Genomic DNA, 18,794 nt, shown 5'->3' on the forward strand with positions numbered 1-18,794 from the left:
GAACATGAACTTTAAGAAATCTCTTCACTTAGGTATAAAGTTCTTTTATCCACTTATGCGTGCTTTTTTTTTTATCAGAAGTCGAATTTCATCCTAAGAAATGTATCTCAGATCTCGAGGGGTTGGTGGTGTCTTTAAAAGGAACGGAGAATGGTGTATTTGAGGTCAGAAAAGTACAATATTTTTCTTAAAGTGGATTCTCCTTCAAAAGAACCTTCAAATCCTGCGCGAAAACTGAAACTCGGTTTTCCCCCAGCGCAAAACTCAACAACTAAAGATGTTCCCGGTGTAAAGTAAAACAGTCTGAACAGAGAAACAACTGAAACAGTCAAGGACATAGCACAGTCTTCATGACAAGAATTTTATTTTCATTTTTTTTTTTTATTACATTTTGCATTAAATTAAAGAGTTTTTTTTTCTTTACAACATACATTAAGCTGTGAATCAGATGTTAAGGAAGTGGAGAGAGAGTAGGGCAAAAAACTTTGTGACGTCACAATATCTTACAAGCTTACAAAGTTCAAAAGTTTGAGAAGTTGAGAAGAGAGTTGAGAGATCTGCATCTAACAGCAGTGTATTATAACAAGGGTGAAAGACAAAAAGGCACACACCAAAGAACCTCACTGTCCACAGCAGCCTTCACAGTCAAACCTAATCCAGTCTCGTTTTAAAACTTCACTCTGATGTCAAAACGCTTTGCGATGTTGTCGAGTCTTAATTGCACCCGCAGCTAAATGAACTCGTCTGGGCAGGATGCGAACGTTTAACCTTTTGCCCTAGGCCGGTTTCTTGTTCACACTCGGATCCAACGCAACTGAAGATTTCAAAACAAGAAATCTTCAGTTGTAGTAGGTGCCAGTTCATGCATGAATGCTCTGAATGGGTGCAAATAGGGCGCTTTTGTGTCCACCGTTCTGGAAATGTGGAGGCCTTCATGCTAATGCTAATCGTGGGTTACTCGCAATCATGGAGATCATAGCTTTAATTAATTACTGGGAGAACCGACTAAGAACTGACCCCAGATCAGGTTTCGACCGGGACGCTTTTAACTAATCCGTCGCTCACGACTGCGTCATTTGCAACCCGAACCCCGCAAGCGTCTCTGTACACGTGTTACTCAGGTCACAGATCCTACATGTCCTTCTCATTTTAGCTGTGGATTGAGACGTAGTTGGCTTTCCTCCATTGAGAAACGGAAAATTGCTTGATATCAAGAAAACTTTTTTTTACCTATCTACACATACAACACTAAGGGAGTGCTCCACTGATTTAAGTGTTTAGGTGAGGGGTGACAAAATAAAAATCCTCAAGTAAAAAGGAAAAGTAAAAAAAACAAAAAAGGTCAGATTAGTCAAACTCTCAGCCACTCATAAGGCCTTCATAATGAGAGTTAGTGAGCCGACATAAAAACATATCTCTAAACTTCCTCAAACTGGGTTTTCTCTTACAAAAAGGGGGTTAAGTAACGTACAATTTTTTTTTCTTTTCTTATATTGTTGTTTTAAAATGTCAACTTTCTTCACAGGAACCAGCCTGTTTATGCGCTGCCTAACAAATGAATGTTTTACGTTGCACATAAGAAGCCTCGGACCTCGTCGGTACACTGGGTGCTCTTATGCGTATCTCGCGCTAGCTACGGTGTCGTCGCTGCATCATCATCATCATCATTATTATTGCAGTGCACCGGAAAGATACACATACGTTGGCCTTCTCAAGTAACAAATGTTAATTGTTCAGTTAATCAGTCAATTGACCATCACACCAAACAGACAGCAAAAAAAAAAAAAAAAAAAAAAAAGTAGAAACAAATACCAGGACTTTTAAATTGTATAAAATAGAAAATCAAAAACACTCACAACGTCTTCATCGACACTGCCAGCACAACATAAAGGGTTGCTTTTAAGCGCATTAATGGCACAATCAGAAATGAACCACAAAGATGTGTGTGTGTGTGTGTGCGTGTGTGTATACGTGCGTGTGTTTGTGTGTAGGTGCCAGATGGAAAGAGTGGAAGAAGAAAGGGGCTGCTCCTTCCTCTCCTCCCTCCCGGACGTTAAGTGTGTTATGTCTAGGGACCAGAATTACAACAATAACACCTACATTCTTTAATTGCATTTTAATCAAACCAGGGAAATACCATGACGTAAGAAAAATAAAAAATAAAAAATACAACAAGGAGACAGAGTTAACAGCTATTAAAGAAAACATTGTCACTACTTTAGGGTGTAAGGCACAAATTTACATGTGGATAAAGAAGCAGGCAATACAGATGTTTTTAGAGTTTTTCTTCTTCTTTTTTTTGTTGTTCTCGCCTGCTCATCTGTGTGATGCCACTAGAAGAGACGGAGGCATCGCTCTGTTTTTTTTTTTTTGTTTTGTTTTGTTTTGTTTTGTTTTTTCCTGCAGCCTCACCTACAGCTTCCTTTTGTGTGAACGCAGATTCCTGCACTGTTGCTAGAGGTGCTTCCCTTACATATGCAACATGCATCAGTGATCTTTGACGGCACCGGTACCCCAGCAAACCAGTCAGGACAAATGTTTCTGACTCACACGCAACCACAGTGCTGATTGAGGGAGGGTGGGGGAGAGGAGGGGAGGGGAGGGGATGCTCGCTGGAGGAGTGAAAGGGTGAGATTCAAGGAGTCTTTAGTTATGATTGGTCTAAATCAATAGGTATTCTGGTCTGTAAAGGTAAAAGTCCTGGTCTGGCACAGTTTAAATAAATATCTCCTCCTCATCACAGAGGCGACGTGTATCTCAAGCTGCAGGTCCCATCGAGTACACAGTAAGACCTAGCGGACCTTTAGTCAACAAGAAAGTTCTACTGGCTCCAGTTTAATGACTTTAAATATTTTTTTTTTTCTCACACTTGATTAATTAATATTAAAAGATCTCTTCTTTGTAACTCTCTCTCTCCGAGCCTAGAAAGTCAATCTGTTTCGTTTTCAAAAGCACTTAATAAAAATAAATACAACAAGCTATTAGTATTAACAGTCATGTGTTATTCAGTAACCAGTACAGTAGAAGATTTCTCCGGCTTCGAGTCAAACCCAGGCGGGACTTGATTGCTGTAACACTGAGAGGCTTTTCACAGTTTCCGACATAACTCAGGCAGCCGTCTGTTCTTTCAGTCCGAACTCTCCGAGTGCTTGTTTGCTCAGATTCTCCAGTCCTCAAGGTACTGTACAACAATTAATCTCCACACCCCCGCGTTGTCTTTTTATGTGCTTCTACCGGCGTGATAAAGTATCCAGTCAAGTCCGAGTGACCGACGACACCACAAACAAGAGGGCCACAGTCTTGAATGCTACAGGGTGTCGATGGATGAAATATTAAGGACGAGTGTTCGTCTCCTACTTTTTCAGTAGCACATGTTCCCACGCGTGGTTTACAGAGGAACTGGGAGCCAGCCAGAGCGTGAGCTCGATGACGGCAACAACTGACAACAACCATTGTATGATATTTACATATTTATATAAAAAGAAAGTGTTTTCTTAAAAAAAATCGTGTTTCATTTTCCACTGTATTGTACACCGAAAACAAACAAAGAAAAAAACACTAAAAGGAGATGCAAGTTGTACAGTATTCCCTGTTTTTTTTTCTCTCTTTAGGAAAACACCCTGCACTGCTGTCTGTTCACATTGGACTGGCGAGCTGACTATGTGCCGGAGTCACTGGACTTGACTTTTGTTGAGAGTGAGACTACGGAGGGTTTGGGAGGGACGTCGGGCTTGAGATGTTTGATGCCTGTTCGAGGCAGTGAACCATAGGAGCTCATTCCAGGCTGCCGTGACAGAGATATGCCCTGTGCTGTCATTTGTATGGAGTCCACCCTCTGAGGTGCAGGTGGTGGAGTCTCCACGCGGTTGAAGCTGTGATGTCTCGCCAAATGGGAGGAGTTAGATGAGTTGGTGTTGTGCTTCTTGAGGGCGGAGGATCCGGAAGCAGCGGACGCTGATCCTTTCCGGAGCCCGTAGACCGACGAGTGGACCTCCAGGCGTTTGCCCATCTGTGGGACGGCGGGAGGGATGGTGAGAGAGGCCTCTCTTTGGGGCACGCGAGGTGGCAGCACCCCATCTGGATCCACCATGTTGAGGTTGTGACATGGGCTCTTCATTGTCTTGTATTCCAGGGTGGCCCCCTGGTCGTCCATGACACCGTGGCCCATGCTCATGTCGCTGTGGTGGGGCTGCTCCACATATTCATGCTGGTGGGACTGCTGATGCTGCTGCAGATGAGGCTGAAGCTGGTGCTGATGCTGCGGCAGAGGCAGGACCACTACGCTGGGGATGTGCCCCGGTGAGGCCCTCAGCGGCAGGTCCGTAGAGATCACAGGGGAGCCCATGGAGGGCATGTCCTTGGTGCAAGCATTGATGAGGTTCTGGTTTCTCTCCCACTCTCGGCTTCCCCGACTGGGCTTACGACGTGGCTGCATGGGGGTGGATTCAGGGGTTGGCAGAGCAGCGAGGTCCAGGTGGTGCTGGTCCGCTTTTATCAGCATCTTCCCGTTTGGTGTCAGCCTCCCATTGTGCATCAAAGGGGTGAGGATCGCCTCAGGGCGGCCATCTTTGGCCTGCGTCTCAAACAGGCCCGTCAGCTTGGTCACACTATTCATGGATCCTCGGCGGGAGTGGAGGTGGTGGTTATCTTTTTCCTTGCGGCCTGTCAGGTCTATGTCTCTCCGCCGGTGGTCACAGACACAGTAGACAATAATGCCAGAGAAGATGGCACCCATGGCAAACGCTAGGATGACAGCGATAGCCAACAGGGTCACAGGAACAAGCTGGTCGCGACCCTTCTGGTAGCTTTCACGGATCACACCTGCAGAGAGATGCAGAAATGACAGTCAGACTAGCAGACCAAGAGAAGGAGAGATGACACTGAAGCTAGGATGCCATGCAGGAACTTGTCTCCAAGAAAAAAAATAAAAATAAAAATAAAAATAAAAGCTGCTGGGTATGGTATTATTAGACTAACCAAAAAATAGAAAACAATTTTCAGTGACAATAATTAAAAGATATTTTCTGGGTAAAAAGATTAGAGGCTTAAATAATTTCATGAAAAACACGCAAATGAAGAACGGTTTATCCCATCATAAGGAGCATCTATTCAAAAAAAGAGGGGCATAAACGGTAGCTTGAAGTGGCAACATTCAATATTTCTCAAAAAATCCAATCTTAGACTGAAAATGCGTTTTGGAGGAGTGATTATGATTCACATTTTAAATCCCAGATAAAAACCTTCTGCTGGAATGAAAAAAGATGTGCGCTCAGATAAAGGAGTCTGAAATACCCAGACCCTTTCTTCTCATACATGCAAATGGCAGACTTTTCATAAAGCTCGGATCCAATCTCATGAATCACAGTGAATACATTAAAAAAAAAGAAAAAAAAAAAGAAAAAAAACGGTGCTAAATCCAATGAGCTGTGTCATCAGTGTCTTATGAAAGCGTCACTTCCAAAAAGCTGCCAAAGACGCGGCGGCGATAGAGCCGAAATGAAAGATAATTCAATAAAGGCAGCTGAGAAGTATTTTAGAGGTGGGCGAGAGGGGAGCAGCAGGTGGCGCGTAATAAAATAGGGTCAACAATAATCTGCACGCGCACAAACGTGACTGCGGACACGCGCGCCTCCCACGCGCAGATGATTACCTCCAGCCTGTTGATGAGTGTGGACGCCTAACGCGGCGCGCTCTTTCCTCGGGTTAAATGCGCGGCAGAGATTCATAACGCGTCGGACGCGACATTGGGCAGGTGGACTACATCACATAAAAAAAAAGCTCCCACTGCTGCTTTTGATAATGCGACTCGGTTTCACGTGTGCCCTGCCCCATATCACGATATGTATTACTCGGTGTACGGAAAACACATGTGAAAGGGTTCCAGAAATACCAAGCGCATGCTGTTTGGTGGTCGTAAAAAAAAGAAAGAAAGAAAAAAAGACATGAAAAGCTATAAAATGCAGAAAATATGGAGGCTGTAGTCAATCTGAATGGTATGACTTAGAAAAATAAACACATGCATGAATGGAATTCAACTTCAGAAATAAAATATCCTTTGCATGCAACAGGAATTTTCCAGTGGATGCCAATAAATGAATCACCGTGTTTGTGTAATATCCTCGATTTATGTCTTTTCATTGACTTGTATTAGTAAAATCTCTCTACTTTAATGTTTCTTCTGACAGAAATAACAATTTCCTCCTCGTATGGCATCGTATCATAATATTGTAAATAATATCACACATATTTCAGCACTCTGCTGCTACTTGCTGCAGGACAAATTACTTTTGCACTGTAGCTTACTATCGGTACACAAAAAAGGCAAATGTAAAGTTTTCATGAAGTAAATTGATGCAGTTTGGTCTATTTTTTTATGGTTTGCTGTTCCCACAAATGAATTTCTTCCTCCTTCTTGTATATCGTCAGAGTTTCAATTTGCTCTGTAATTTTTCAACGGACGATGCCACAAAACAAAAGCGCCAGTTGCAATAATTCCCTGAAATCCTGAAGGCGCTGGGTAATCATGTTTGGCTTTTCAGCTCGGCTGTGTCACCGAGGATGTACTTGGAGAATATCTTGTGTCTCCTCGGCGAGACATAACACAGACGCAGAGACAGCGTGGTAATCTGTTCTCATGGAGCTGAAATCCAGACTCTCTTAAAGCTAACATCCATAATCCTCACTAGCTGTAGTCATACTTCATTAGTCCGGCGACACGACTTAAAACCCATTTCTCTCGCTGAAATAAAGCACGGAGAGATGCCTCGGTCTTTATGTGGACTTTAAAGCTCAAACGGGATGGAAAAAGAAAAAAAAAAATAGAGCCGTTACATTTGCTCAGGTCGTTCCTCATTCATTGTAAAAACAAAGCTTCTCTTTTCTTTTTAATAGAGTGCTGACAACACACAGCTCAGTCATACCTCATTTAACGTTAAACAAAAGCTTTAAAAACCTCTTTTCTGGACAGGGCCGTTTCTTATCAAGGATGTGCCCAGCTGTGTGGATAGTGTGAGAAGTGATGAACGTTATCTGCGGCAAAGCACCGAGCTTTGACAAGTGTTACGCTGTGGACTTGTGTGACCAAGCGGCTTGTCCGTCTGATGTAACATCTGCTTTCCATCTTGCTCAATTACAAGGGAGGCCGACAGAGATACTTTTCTTCACCGCTATCTTTCACTTAGTTGACTTTCCTCTGTCCTCGCTTTAGATCTTTTTTTTTTTGTCTTATATTTTCTGCTATATCTCTCCTTCACAGAAACAATGAATCACTTTTCTGACTCTCTTCTAGTTTCAGAGTGTTTTCTTTCACACCGTTCACAGTCCATATGGTAAGTGTTCCAGCCAGTGGAAACTGGATGGCTGTAATTACGACCTTGTGGTCTTTGTGAGTTATCATGCTTTGGCAGAAACGCCTGTGGAAACGGGCGACAGTTCAGAGCTGCTGGGTTAAATAATTCTGCGAACCCGCGCGGGGATGGAAGGGGGAATTCACCTTCACTTGAGATGAGCAGCCCTGGGAATCTCCAAAAGTCGTAACAAAATGAAAGTGCAAGCATAAACAAATACTCTGGCAAACCTCTCTTTCCCCAGAATCTGTGCTAAATGTAAATACATCCATTCGTCTCTGTCTACGGTGCTTACACGCTGAAAGAGCAAGTCAAAACTGTTATGAATTTTCATGACAGTGAATTTATTTCAGCAAAAGGTTAAATTTCTTCGACCGGGCGTTCAGATTTCACATTGAATAACAAAGGCGGAGGGCGGCGGAGCAGAGAAGCTGTTCGTTCTGATGAAGGAGGTGAACTGTGGAGCTGGATCTTTGTCTTCTATTCTGGGTGTTGGAGCTGAGGTTAAAGCTCTATTTAACCTGCACTGCATGGCTCCTGATTTAAAAAAAAAAAAAAATCTCTTTCACACATCACTCACTTCCCTCACACACTTCCAGAAGGTACTTAGCCCTAGGCCTTGGGTAAAACACATAAGAGGGGAAAGGAGGAAACTTTGAAGACTTCCATCTTTAATGTGAGGAATTGTTTCTCATCCTGACATCAAAGAGAATGAAAGTAGCCGGGGAGGACACCGGAGCTGTCTCGGTTGAATCACAGGACGTCGGCGTTGTGAATGGAGGTGCCTCCTTTTTCGATGTGATCCCGGTAAAACTTTTCAAAACTTCCCCCCAACAAGACCTTGAAAAGTATCAAAGTATCAAAGTGTTGCTAAAACCCGCAGATTTTCTGCTTTAGTCTCATCTTGTTGGGGTTCTGGCTATACAGTGGCTTCTAATCTCCTGGTTTTTTAACTTTTGCCTCGCCCCAGAATGCATCGCCAGGCATCCTGCAGTCTGACACTTCTCCCAGCGGTTGAATTGATTTGAATTTCACACCGCCTCGAGCCTCAACATTCAGATATTAAACACATATCTCAGATACACAGATATTTCTTGCTGTCAAAACCGGCCGGGGTCGGCAGCACTTAACTTGTAAATCGGAAACATTGTAATCTGCTGTGACTGGAACTTGTGAATGCTCTCTATCTGTCTGACACACATAGACGCTCTTTACACCCTTTTAATCTCTTCAGAGGCAGTGGTTCGCATAAGCCCACAGAGCTCGTCTTTGTGTTGGTGTTGGGAAAACTTCAAAGGCGTTTAAACATCACAGAGGGGTTACGGAGAGGGCCCTGACCCCTAACTCCACGCCGCTACACAGACATTGTCTGCGAAATGATAAAAATCTTAATCAGACTTAAACGCACCCACTGATCTGTCACTTGTTGAGAGATGGAGGAGTGAACCTTGACAACAAAGGAATGGAGAAGAAGAAAAAGTTTAAGGGAGGGGGGCTCCGCCTTCTGTTTACTCTGTAGATGATTTCCATTTCCTGTTAGGGACTAGCTCTGCTGTTTAGGTTGTGACAGCAATTCATTAAGTTCTATTTAAGGCCCTGCTAGGATATTATCCCATTAAGTCTTGTGTATGTTTGTGTTGAAGAGACACTTGCGTTAATGGTGTTATTCAATATTAAAACGTTCATCAGACAATCCAGAGTCAGTGCGCCGCATACCGATGAGCCAGTTAAGATATAATTAAACCCCTAATTATATCATTCTGCACCTCAGGTATTAACACTGATGCACTAACCTACCCTACTCCCCGCATACAGACTGCAGTATTTAATCACAGGAAATTAACCCAAATCAAACAATCCCTGGGAACATTTTTTTTTTCCTTTCCATCAGCTTGTTTGACGCCTCCACTTGTCACTGATAGGTTTCTTAAAATAAAAATTAATCCAGTTCCTTCTGTGTTTTAGTGAGATCACATGTTGCCACGGTGAAGATAGAAGCTCCTCAAAAAGAAAAAAACTATCACAGTTTATTAAAAGAAAATGTTTGGAAGCAACACGATGCCTTTTGTAAAAACCAGCGCGAGTTATATGTATTGGGATGTATTTACTGCACCAGACTTTGCTTTTATTGATATCCACCATTTTCCTCACTTTACCTTAAGGTGTACATTAATGTTAGCAGACCTTGTGTTACGAATGCCTCATATATATATGCTGTGCTGTAGCTAAGGTCAGAGGAGGTTACTTTGAAGAAAGAACAACTGTTGGCTATAATAAAAGTAAGAATTTCTTCCAAACTTTTGGCCTGCACTGTATGTGTAAATAAAAATGTCTGGAATCAAGTCTCTCTTTTTCTTTTAATAATCTTGGCCCCAATTAATTGGTATTCACTCATGATGAATCACTGTTATACAAACAGAGACCCACTCAAGCGAATTCTCATGCAGTGACTACAGGAAATGTGTTTAGAGCGTCAGACCTCTGCGGATGACTAATGTCTGTGCTGATATGCGTCGCCGTTTGTCCCATTATAAATGCAACTGTTGATCGTATTGTCGAAATGTTTTAGTACACAGCATGCCGGGGCCCAAATGTACCACCTGGTGAACAGAGACCCGGCTCGCTCGCGGACGTCGTGATCGTGACGGTTTAAATTCGGTGCAAAGAGTGACAGCTGAATGTGGGTTAGATGAGCTTCGAAGGCACAAAGGGTAGAGCTGCCGTGATATGAGATTCGGTTTCACATGGCCGAAAGACAAAAGCCCTCGCATGGGCCAGCAGCAACGGTTGAGGGGGTCTCGCTGAAAGGCACGGCCCGAAACATAAAAATGGAAAACTAAGCAGCGAATGTGTGTCGAAAAACAAAAGCGAATCGAGAGAACAATAAGCTAATCAGTGGAGGAAATTATGGCTTATGGCTTGACGTCAGTTGGGGAAGTGCGTAATGCTGGGAAAGCATCCAGTCCACTATTATGGTCCACAATGAGCTGCGGATAATTCATCTGCCTCACAAAGACCTATCAAAATCTCTGGCAAGTACGTAAGAAACACTGAAACAGAAACCACTACTTAAGATAATAGTGAAGGTGTTAGATTGATGCCAACATGGGTTGTTTAATTACTTTTTTCTTCCTTTGATAAACTGCATTCATCCTCCTTAAAGGGCCACCCCGCAAACTTTTAACATAAGTCCTATCATCCTCTTTGACAGGATTAACTTAAATCCTAACATTTAACTGCAAGGTCATATGAAACTGCTAACATTGAAATCACAATGTGCTAAACCTTCAAAGGATCCTCAAAAACTTTCACAGGCCAAATACATTAATACTTAAGGCTGAGCGGAGTTTACAACTAAGCTGTTTGCTTACCACCAATGGAGGATTTGAATTTGAATTGTCTCCATAAAAATGAGGAACAGCTCTTCCATCTTTTTATTTCGCTCACCATAGAGGAAATACGGCTGAAATATAACGTGATATTTGTTACATTAGAGGGAAATGGTGACTGAAGTGTTCCATTTAGAAACGGTTGTTTGTTTTAGTTTTGTTCCAGTGATTGGACTCATTTTTCTCGACTATCCAAGCAGACAAACGCGAGTTTTAACTGTCCAGGTGTAGCTGTATGTGCAAACCCCGCACTTCTAACTCTTCTAGGGACAGGCAGCTGGTCCAAATCAAGTTGATGCAGGTTAAATTCATCAGAATTTCACTATAAACAAAAAATAAAAAAAATCTATTTTCTTTGGCGCTGCTGGGCAAATTCGACAGGTCTCCCCGAATCCTCCGTGACTGCGTGCAACAGTTAAGATTGACATGTCATCCCCGGTAATGATGGTGAAATGCTCCTTCAACCGCTTCCCGGAAAGTGAGATGAAGTGAAATTCTCAGGCTATCAAGACTTTTTGACATGAAAAAATAAATAATGCTGCATCCCTGTCTGAGCAGGGTCACAGTCTACCCTTCATCTCACCCGCCTCACCTTGGCACACAGATGTCAGAGAGATTCCTGCGGCTGAAAATAACCCTTACAGAGCAGCTGTCAGCTTGACAGTTGGCATTATTGTGAAATCCAGGCATGGAGGGAAAATCATACATCTAAATAAATTACAGTAGCTCTTGTGTAATGGAAAAGAAGTCTAAAATGTTGCGCTGTTTTGGGACGGCTGCTAAAAGAGATATTGCGGATTGTAATTACCAAGATGTGAAAAGAGCGTCGTCATTTTCTTCTGCAGCCACGAGGAGACACTCATGAATACAGATTTAGAAAATTTTACCTTGTGTTTTGACGCGAGAGAAAAAAAGATCTGCAGCCACTACATAAACCTGTTTATTCAGCACACCAATGCTTTCTAACAGAACAGGCCTGCAATAAATGCTGCTCTCATTAAGGTTATAACGGTCAGTTTTGGTTGAGAGGTGCTGATTCCACTATATGATCATTTTAGTAGTGACGTGTGATTCGATACTGAAATATCAACACATTCAATACTAGGACTTTATGCTCTAAAATCGATTCTCAAATCAAAATATCGATACTTTCGATACTTCAGTCATGCGAGGTAATGTAGGAGCACAGTGGAGAGTAACTAAACTATTGAGAACGAACCTTGTGATACATCTCAGGGTTCAACACACTTATTTCTTTTTTAAGTCTTCGAAACACAATTTGGTGTCGGGTGTCGCCGATACCAGCCTGAATTTCAGCCTGAAAGGATATCGGTGGTATCGAACATCGCTACATTTTAGTCGTGCTGTGCAACTGTATTGCATTACACAGAGGGGGATTTCTGTTGTCTGGCTAGCCCTCGTTGACACGAATGCCAACAACACAACATAAATCATGCTTTTATTGCCATGGGATGATAAAATAGCTTTTAATGTCAAGTTATTTCCAGGAAAATGACAGCTAAAGTGATTAAATAAAGCCTGGGCTGCACGACGTGATGCTTTAAAAATTCCTGAAGGAAATCAGAGGTATATAAATGTAATTTCTTGGAGGCTTTTTTTTTTTTTTTTTACCTGTTTGAAACAAAATTGAATGAGATACAGACTGTTAAGGGTTAAAACCGTGCCTCGCTATGAACACAGATGACCGAGAGGGATAGAGAGAAACCCTGTTGTTCACTACCTGATACCTGATCCTCTCCGATTTTTGTTTGTTCAAATCCTTCTGCCTGCTATCTTTTCGTATCTTTCTCATAACCTTCACCGTCACAGTCCCGTTCTGTTTAATAAATCTTTATCATGCCCCCACAACCCCACCCCCATCTCCTCATTTCCCATGTCTCCCTCCCTGTGGTCTCTCTCCATCCCTCTCCCCTTCCACCTCTCTCCTGGATAGCTGCTGTAATGAACCCATAAATTGGAGCAACACAGTCGTGGCTACAGGTCGGGGTTGGGGGGAGGGTGACGGTAACAGGAGAAGTGGGAAGGGGGAAGGAAGGGGGGGAGGGTTGGGGTGGAACTAAACCTGACAGAGAAAGGGAGACAGGTAGAAGGAGAAGAAGAAGGAGGAGGAGAAGAAGAAGAGAAAGCAAAGGATTCATTCCTGCAGACAGGGGCAGAGATATGACTCCAGCTGGAGAAGAGACAGGCTACAAAAAAAAATAAATAAAAAAGGTGGGGGGGCAGAGACGGAGGGGGAAGGAGGTGCAGAGAGAGATGGAGGGAGGGCCGTTGGGGGAGGTGCCTCCATAAATTGGTTCAGGAATTAATTTGCGCTAGGTTAAGGTATAGCCTTGGAACATGCCATCCCAGTCAGATGAGAGGTCCTGTGGAAGGGAGACGGATCACAATGGCAGCAGATGGTGGAGAGTGGCGTCTTTTTTTGGGGAGGGGGGGCGGGCGGAGGCAGGGTGAGCAGTGGGAGAGGTATATGGAAGGATGGCGAGGAAGAAGAGAATATAACAGGGACAGATGAGGCCCAAACGGACGGACAGACAGACAGACAAACACCAAGATCAAATGTACTGTGAAACACAAGCGGCCACCTGGCTACTGCGCGGGCCCCACTGGAACACCAGACAATGATGCTGTTGGGTGCTAAATATCATCAGTGTGTGAATACTCATCACTTTGCAGCATTTCTAATTACTCTGGTGGTGTTGGGCTAATACATATTGGCAGCACTGCAATATTCATTAGCAGATAAGATTGCACAACGTCTCAACTGCAAATGAAAAAGTTGTGGAGTCATAGTAATTACTTTTAAATCACGAACAAGCTTGCAAATGGATATGAGCTAATACATTTTCGCTCAAGCATAAACTTGAGATTGATAGTTTAGTAAAATGTTTATCCCGTATTTCTTCTGTAAAGTGGCCCCGTGTGGGTTTATCTCTGTGCCATTAACATGCAGATAAAACAAGTAATTTACTGACTCCGTAATCGTTCCTCATGCATATATAGTTTTTCATTTTCACTTCCACTCGCAGTTTGCTAAGTTTTCACAGTACAGTTGACACCTGAAGCCAGTAACACTGAGGGCGACGGGAAGGAAGAGGAGGGAGCAATGGGTGGAGCGGGAAATGAGCACTGTTGACTGTGGCGCTCAGTTCGCCGTGCCGAAAAGCATTAAGCCGTATGGAGGCAAAACTGCGCTTAATACCATCAAAGCAATCAACACAGGAAAAAAAAAGAAGGGCAAATATAGAAACGGCAAAGGAAAAAAAGTCTCAGACCAAGCCATGCAACAAAATATCAAGAGCTGCTCACAGGAAAAACCACGCAAATCAAGGAAAATCAAATCATCTGAGCTGACTTTTCAGAGGAAAAGAAAAAGACTGCAGAGCTGAGACCGAACTGATAAATAGTGAAACAAAGCTGCAAAGGTGTCTCTTAAAAATTATAATAACAATTATGATCATACAGAAAGAAAAAATACAAACAGCCGGAAGCATTTTGTTTGAAATGTGAAACCCTGTTGCTTTTACCTGAGCATTGACCCCCTATATATACATATATACATACATATATATGTATGTTCTGGACATTTTATTGATTTATTACTGATATGTCTGCTGCAGTATAAATAAAGGATCTTTTTTTTGTAAGATATTCTTAGCATTCCTCTCCACTCGCCGTGAAGCTCAAGTAGGGCCACGCCTGCTCAGGTAAAGGCCACAGGGGGACAGGCAGCATGTTGTGATGCTGTCTGTAGGCATGCTGCCTGAAGTCTCCGCCACCATTGTGCTTGGATCTACCTACTGGCGCCTTACTGCTTCCAGCTGACACAATGAAACCGCTGCTGAGCCTCGTTTTGTCCCACAGGAAGGAGGTGTACCGATGTGAGTATTTACTAAAATCTGATGGATTCAGGCTAATGTGTATTTAACAAAATTTGTGGGGTAAATAAAAATAAATATATACAAAAAATGTCTAATCAACCAAAGATTTTGCGACAATACTTCTAGGAACCCCCGTTGAAGACCTATTTTCTAATCAATATCCCCACAAGGCTATAGCAGACACATGCTGCACAAGATGCTTATGTTTCGATTCAATCTCTTATAGGTTTGTCTGATTTATCGAGGAGCAAAACATGGCTCGGCACCACAGTAATGAGCCCCCCCCCCCCCCACTATTTCTGAGTTGTCTCTTCTCCTTCTTTCCCTTTCTCTCCGTTTCATTTATCCGTCGAGCCGTCCTCGAGGCGGTACGGCATTAGGCAGGTTGTTAACACAGGAGAAAAGGGCGTTCAATGTCATGTCACTGTGTCGCAAAGCATGACAGAGCCTGGGACTGGGCCATCTTCTCCAGGAAATAAATACACTGCCATCTTCCTTTTCAGAGTGTAATGGTCTGGATATTACATCTCCTGTGGGACATTACAGTCCACGGATAATAAATCCATCCTACGGTGTGTGCGCGGGTGTGTGTGTGTTTGTGTGTGTGCGTACACGCGTCTTAATGAGCGCGGAAAGTGTGCGCGCATATATCTATGTGCCTCGTAGTCGAGTGTACGTCCGTTTCAGTGGGGGGTTTACGTGCACAGCGTGAGGCAATTTGTCCCCTAGAGAGAAAGCGATCCACTATCTCTAGACCTCGTCAGCTGGAGGCAGCAAGGCGGCCCGTAAATCTCAATTACACAAACCCCTCCCTCCCCCCCTCATCCCCTCCCCCTCCCTTGCCACAGGTGACAATGGACCAAATTGACTGCTCACTGTTGCGTTCCAAGGCTTACCATTGGCTTCGGGCTGAGTCTGAGAGGGCACGGCCACGTAGGGGTCCTCCCCTTTGTCTGAACTCATGGGGGGTTCCTTCCGCTCCACCATGCGGCCCCGCCCCAGGGGCCCCTCTGCGGCCTCTGGGAGGGCTGAGGTGGGTAGTGAGAGGGTGTGGTGATGGTGGTGGTGATGGTGGCCTGCCGGACACAGCACAGGTTAACCAACGCTCGCGGCAAACAGGGACAGGCTTCAGTGCGCGCAAGCGCAGGGCAGCGGGGGGCGCACATACAGACACACACACACGTGGTCCTCCTTTGAGGCTAGCACACAGAAACGCACACACACACATATACAAGGACAGCTGCAGGGCTGTGTGAGCTTAGAAAGCATTTCTCCCTTTGACCCTGGGAAAGTCATTAGAAAATGTGTGTGCGTGTTTCTCAGCATCTTTTTTTTTTCAGTCATTCTCCGCCGCTCTCTTTCTGGCTCTCTCCCCTCCTGCTCTGACTGACATGTCAAAGCTCTGTTGGGCCTGTCAGAGCAGAGCAGAGCGTTCCCTGCAATCACCATAGGGGGTCTGTCTTTGATATGAAGGACAAGAGAATAACTTTCTTTCCGTTGCTCCTGTTGCAAAGTCTGCCAGTAACTTTCCTGTTACAGCAAAGCGCTTTTTTCTCCCCCCCACTCTGTTCGTATTCTTCCAGACATCTTTCACATGTCTGTTTAAATGGAGGCAGCGACCGGCACAGTCTGATGTGCTGCAACGTCGTAGAGACAGACGGTCTCCGGAGGGGGTGAATATTAATAATAATCTACAACTATTTTAGCATTTTCTTCATCTTATGTGGCATTTTTCCTGCAACAATACATTCAACCTGTAAATGGCACGTTGTGCTTTTTTACTGGTATCCTACGTAGAGCAGATTACTGGCTAAAAATAAACTTAACTTGTGGAAATGGATTCACTGAAAGGGCGAACTGAAAGAGAAAGCGCTCCCTCATTTGTGGATGACGGCTCATACTTACTGTATCTGCGCTCTGTCTATACCTGCGCTTGGCTTTTCCTGCATCCGCCCGTTTGCACGTATGCTTTTGTCTGGCAGTTTATTTCTGAACCATGCTAATCACATTACCTTCCCACATGCTTGCGGTTAAGCCCCCCTACGCACTTTAGCGCAAGCTATATATTGTGTTTAATATAATGCGTTTAAGCCGCATGTTTAAAAACATCCTCCCTATATGAAGAGTGACAGCGCTTTTATCAACAGCCCCTCGTGGAGCTCAACCCCCAGTTACCATTTTGAAAGCATCTCTCCACGGAGGAGGTGACAGCAGCATGTGTGTGTGTGTGTGTGTGCGTCAGTCTGGAGATGTTGCTTTTTCAATATGTGTTTATGCCGTGTTTGAAGACGGCGAGGCGTTCCAGAGGGCTAACGCCAGTGCTGCTGGTAGGAGACGCGCAACAGACACCCACACACCACCCAGAGCCTCCTCTTCCTCCTCCTCCTCCTCCTCCTCTGTGTGGCGTGGCAATCATTAAAATGATTTATTTAACTATTGGCCCAAGGCTGAGAGATTAGTGTGACAGGCCTATTTTATAATTCATTCCCCCACCGCCAGGGGAAGTGCAATTCAGGCAGATGACACACATAGACAGAGAGCTCGGAGCCTCAGAGCTCCTCCTCAGATCAGGAGGGGGAATAAAAAGAAGCCCTAAACTGCCGACGGATGCACATCCCTCTCTTTCTACAGATTAAAAGAGAGGCGAGGACGTCTAGTCTGGAGGAGTAGGAGAGTAGGAGAATGGAGATGGGGCATTTATTTATCTTCAAATCCATATCAACCACCGACAGATAGATGGAAGAGCGGGAGCGGAGACTTTGTTTGGAAAGGGCTGTAAACTGGGTGTTTTCTGTGTGTGTGTGTGTGTGTGTGCGTGTGAGTGTGCGACTGTAAATACACAACCAAGCCCGTGGGAGCATATTCAGCACTATGGGGGTGCGCAGCAACACAGATGCTTTTTCCATGACCCTGGATCTCTAAAAGGAGGGAGAATCACAGTGGGGGTACAGCCACAGGGGTTGTGTGTGTGCGTGTGTGCGTGTGTGTGCGTGTGTGAGAGCACTGGGCTTTCTGGAAACACTTCAAAATATCTATTCTTGTCATTCTGTATGGATCTGACTGTTTTGATCTGGCAGCTGCGAGGTGTGCGTGTGCATGAGAGGGAGAGATTCACTGCGAAAACCTAACAAGTCCACCCTCCCGCTATATAAAAATAAGGCGGATGCGGGTGTAGGTGTGCATTCTATGCATAAGAGTGACTTTGCTGCAGGGTAATCACATCTGCTTATCACTCTTTGAAAAGAGACTTGAGAAAAATTGCACCAATCAACCAGCGGTGGAACGTGATAAATCTGATTAGGGAGTAAACAAGAGTGCATGTTTACATCAGACCTCTTGGCCTAAGCATCTTTAACAGTCTGCGTGTTCGGCAGAAACATATTTCCTGACTCTGAAAAGGCCGGTTTCACATCTCGCTCTCTCTCTCTCTGTTGACACATGTCCTTTTTAATGTGCACAGTGAGGCACTTCTTCAACCATCAAAGCCTTAAACCACCAACAACCAGATCCATCCAATTAGTGAAGCAAAGGTCAGGGCTAATCGATGCTACTGCACAGGGGATAAAGGGGACAGGACGGAGGCAGAGAAGGGCTGACAGATGAACTAACAGAATCAGAATCAGCATTTGAGATTTTTAATTCTGATTCCTATCTCTACCTACTCCGCGCACCAAAGGCGGCGGCGGCTCTATGATGAGGAATACTATAATGAGGGGAAGTGACTGACTGTGCTTTAATGTTTCATTACCTTCGTAACTGGAAGGGACGTCTATCAAAAAGAAGAAATGAAATCAATTCGGTTAAAAACCTCGGGTGATTAATAACCCGTCTTTGCACACACGCAGGTGGGAGGAGTTTTCATTTCCCTGAGAGGGGATGATTGACTGAGTAGACGAAGAGGTGTGGCTGAAGTTAAAGAGTCAGGGGAGATGAAATGCAGCTATATGGCTTTTATTCGATTGTCTGTACAGCACGTTGGGATACTTACCATTGAGCGCCACAAATGTGTCTGGAAGAGAAAAAGAGAAGAAAGGAGGGGAAACCAGTTATTACTTGCGGTAAAGGCAGCTCACGGTTTAACATGATCAGAGGCCGTGACTTTTAAAGTAATTCAGAATCGACTGGCTGCTCGATATTCTCCTAAATTGTAATCAGAGGTG

At 44.1% G+C, this 18,794-nt stretch overlaps 1 protein-coding gene across 5 annotated transcripts in view; it reads right to left on the reverse strand.

Annotated features, from left to right (window-relative positions):
* Nucleotides 1–355: 355 nt before the first annotated feature.
* Nucleotides 356–18,794, reverse strand: part of sema6a (sema domain, transmembrane domain (TM), and cytoplasmic domain, (semaphorin) 6A) — a 99,024-nt gene continuing 80,585 nt past the window's right edge. For 3 of the 5 annotated variants that reach the window (XM_047590903.1, XM_047590902.1, XM_047590901.1), the window contains 4 exons: nt 18,623–18,643; nt 18,383–18,403; nt 15,531–15,710; nt 356–4,821 (listed from right to left, as the gene is read on the reverse strand). In XM_047590903.1, the coding sequence (XP_047446859.1) occupies nt 3,659–4,821; nt 15,531–15,710; nt 18,383–18,403; nt 18,623–18,643 (1,385 nt within the window). In that variant the 3' untranslated portion in view covers nt 356–3,658. The remainder of the gene's footprint in view (nt 4,822–15,530; nt 15,711–18,382; nt 18,404–18,622; nt 18,644–18,794) is intronic. The other 2 variants (XM_047590904.1, XM_047590906.1) reach the window with 2 other exon arrangements.

The sequence above is a fragment of the Mugil cephalus genome, chromosome 8, assembly GCF_022458985.1.
Source record: "Mugil cephalus isolate CIBA_MC_2020 chromosome 8, CIBA_Mcephalus_1.1, whole genome shotgun sequence".
NCBI classification, from domain to species: Eukaryota; Metazoa; Chordata; class Actinopteri; order Mugiliformes; family Mugilidae; genus Mugil; species Mugil cephalus.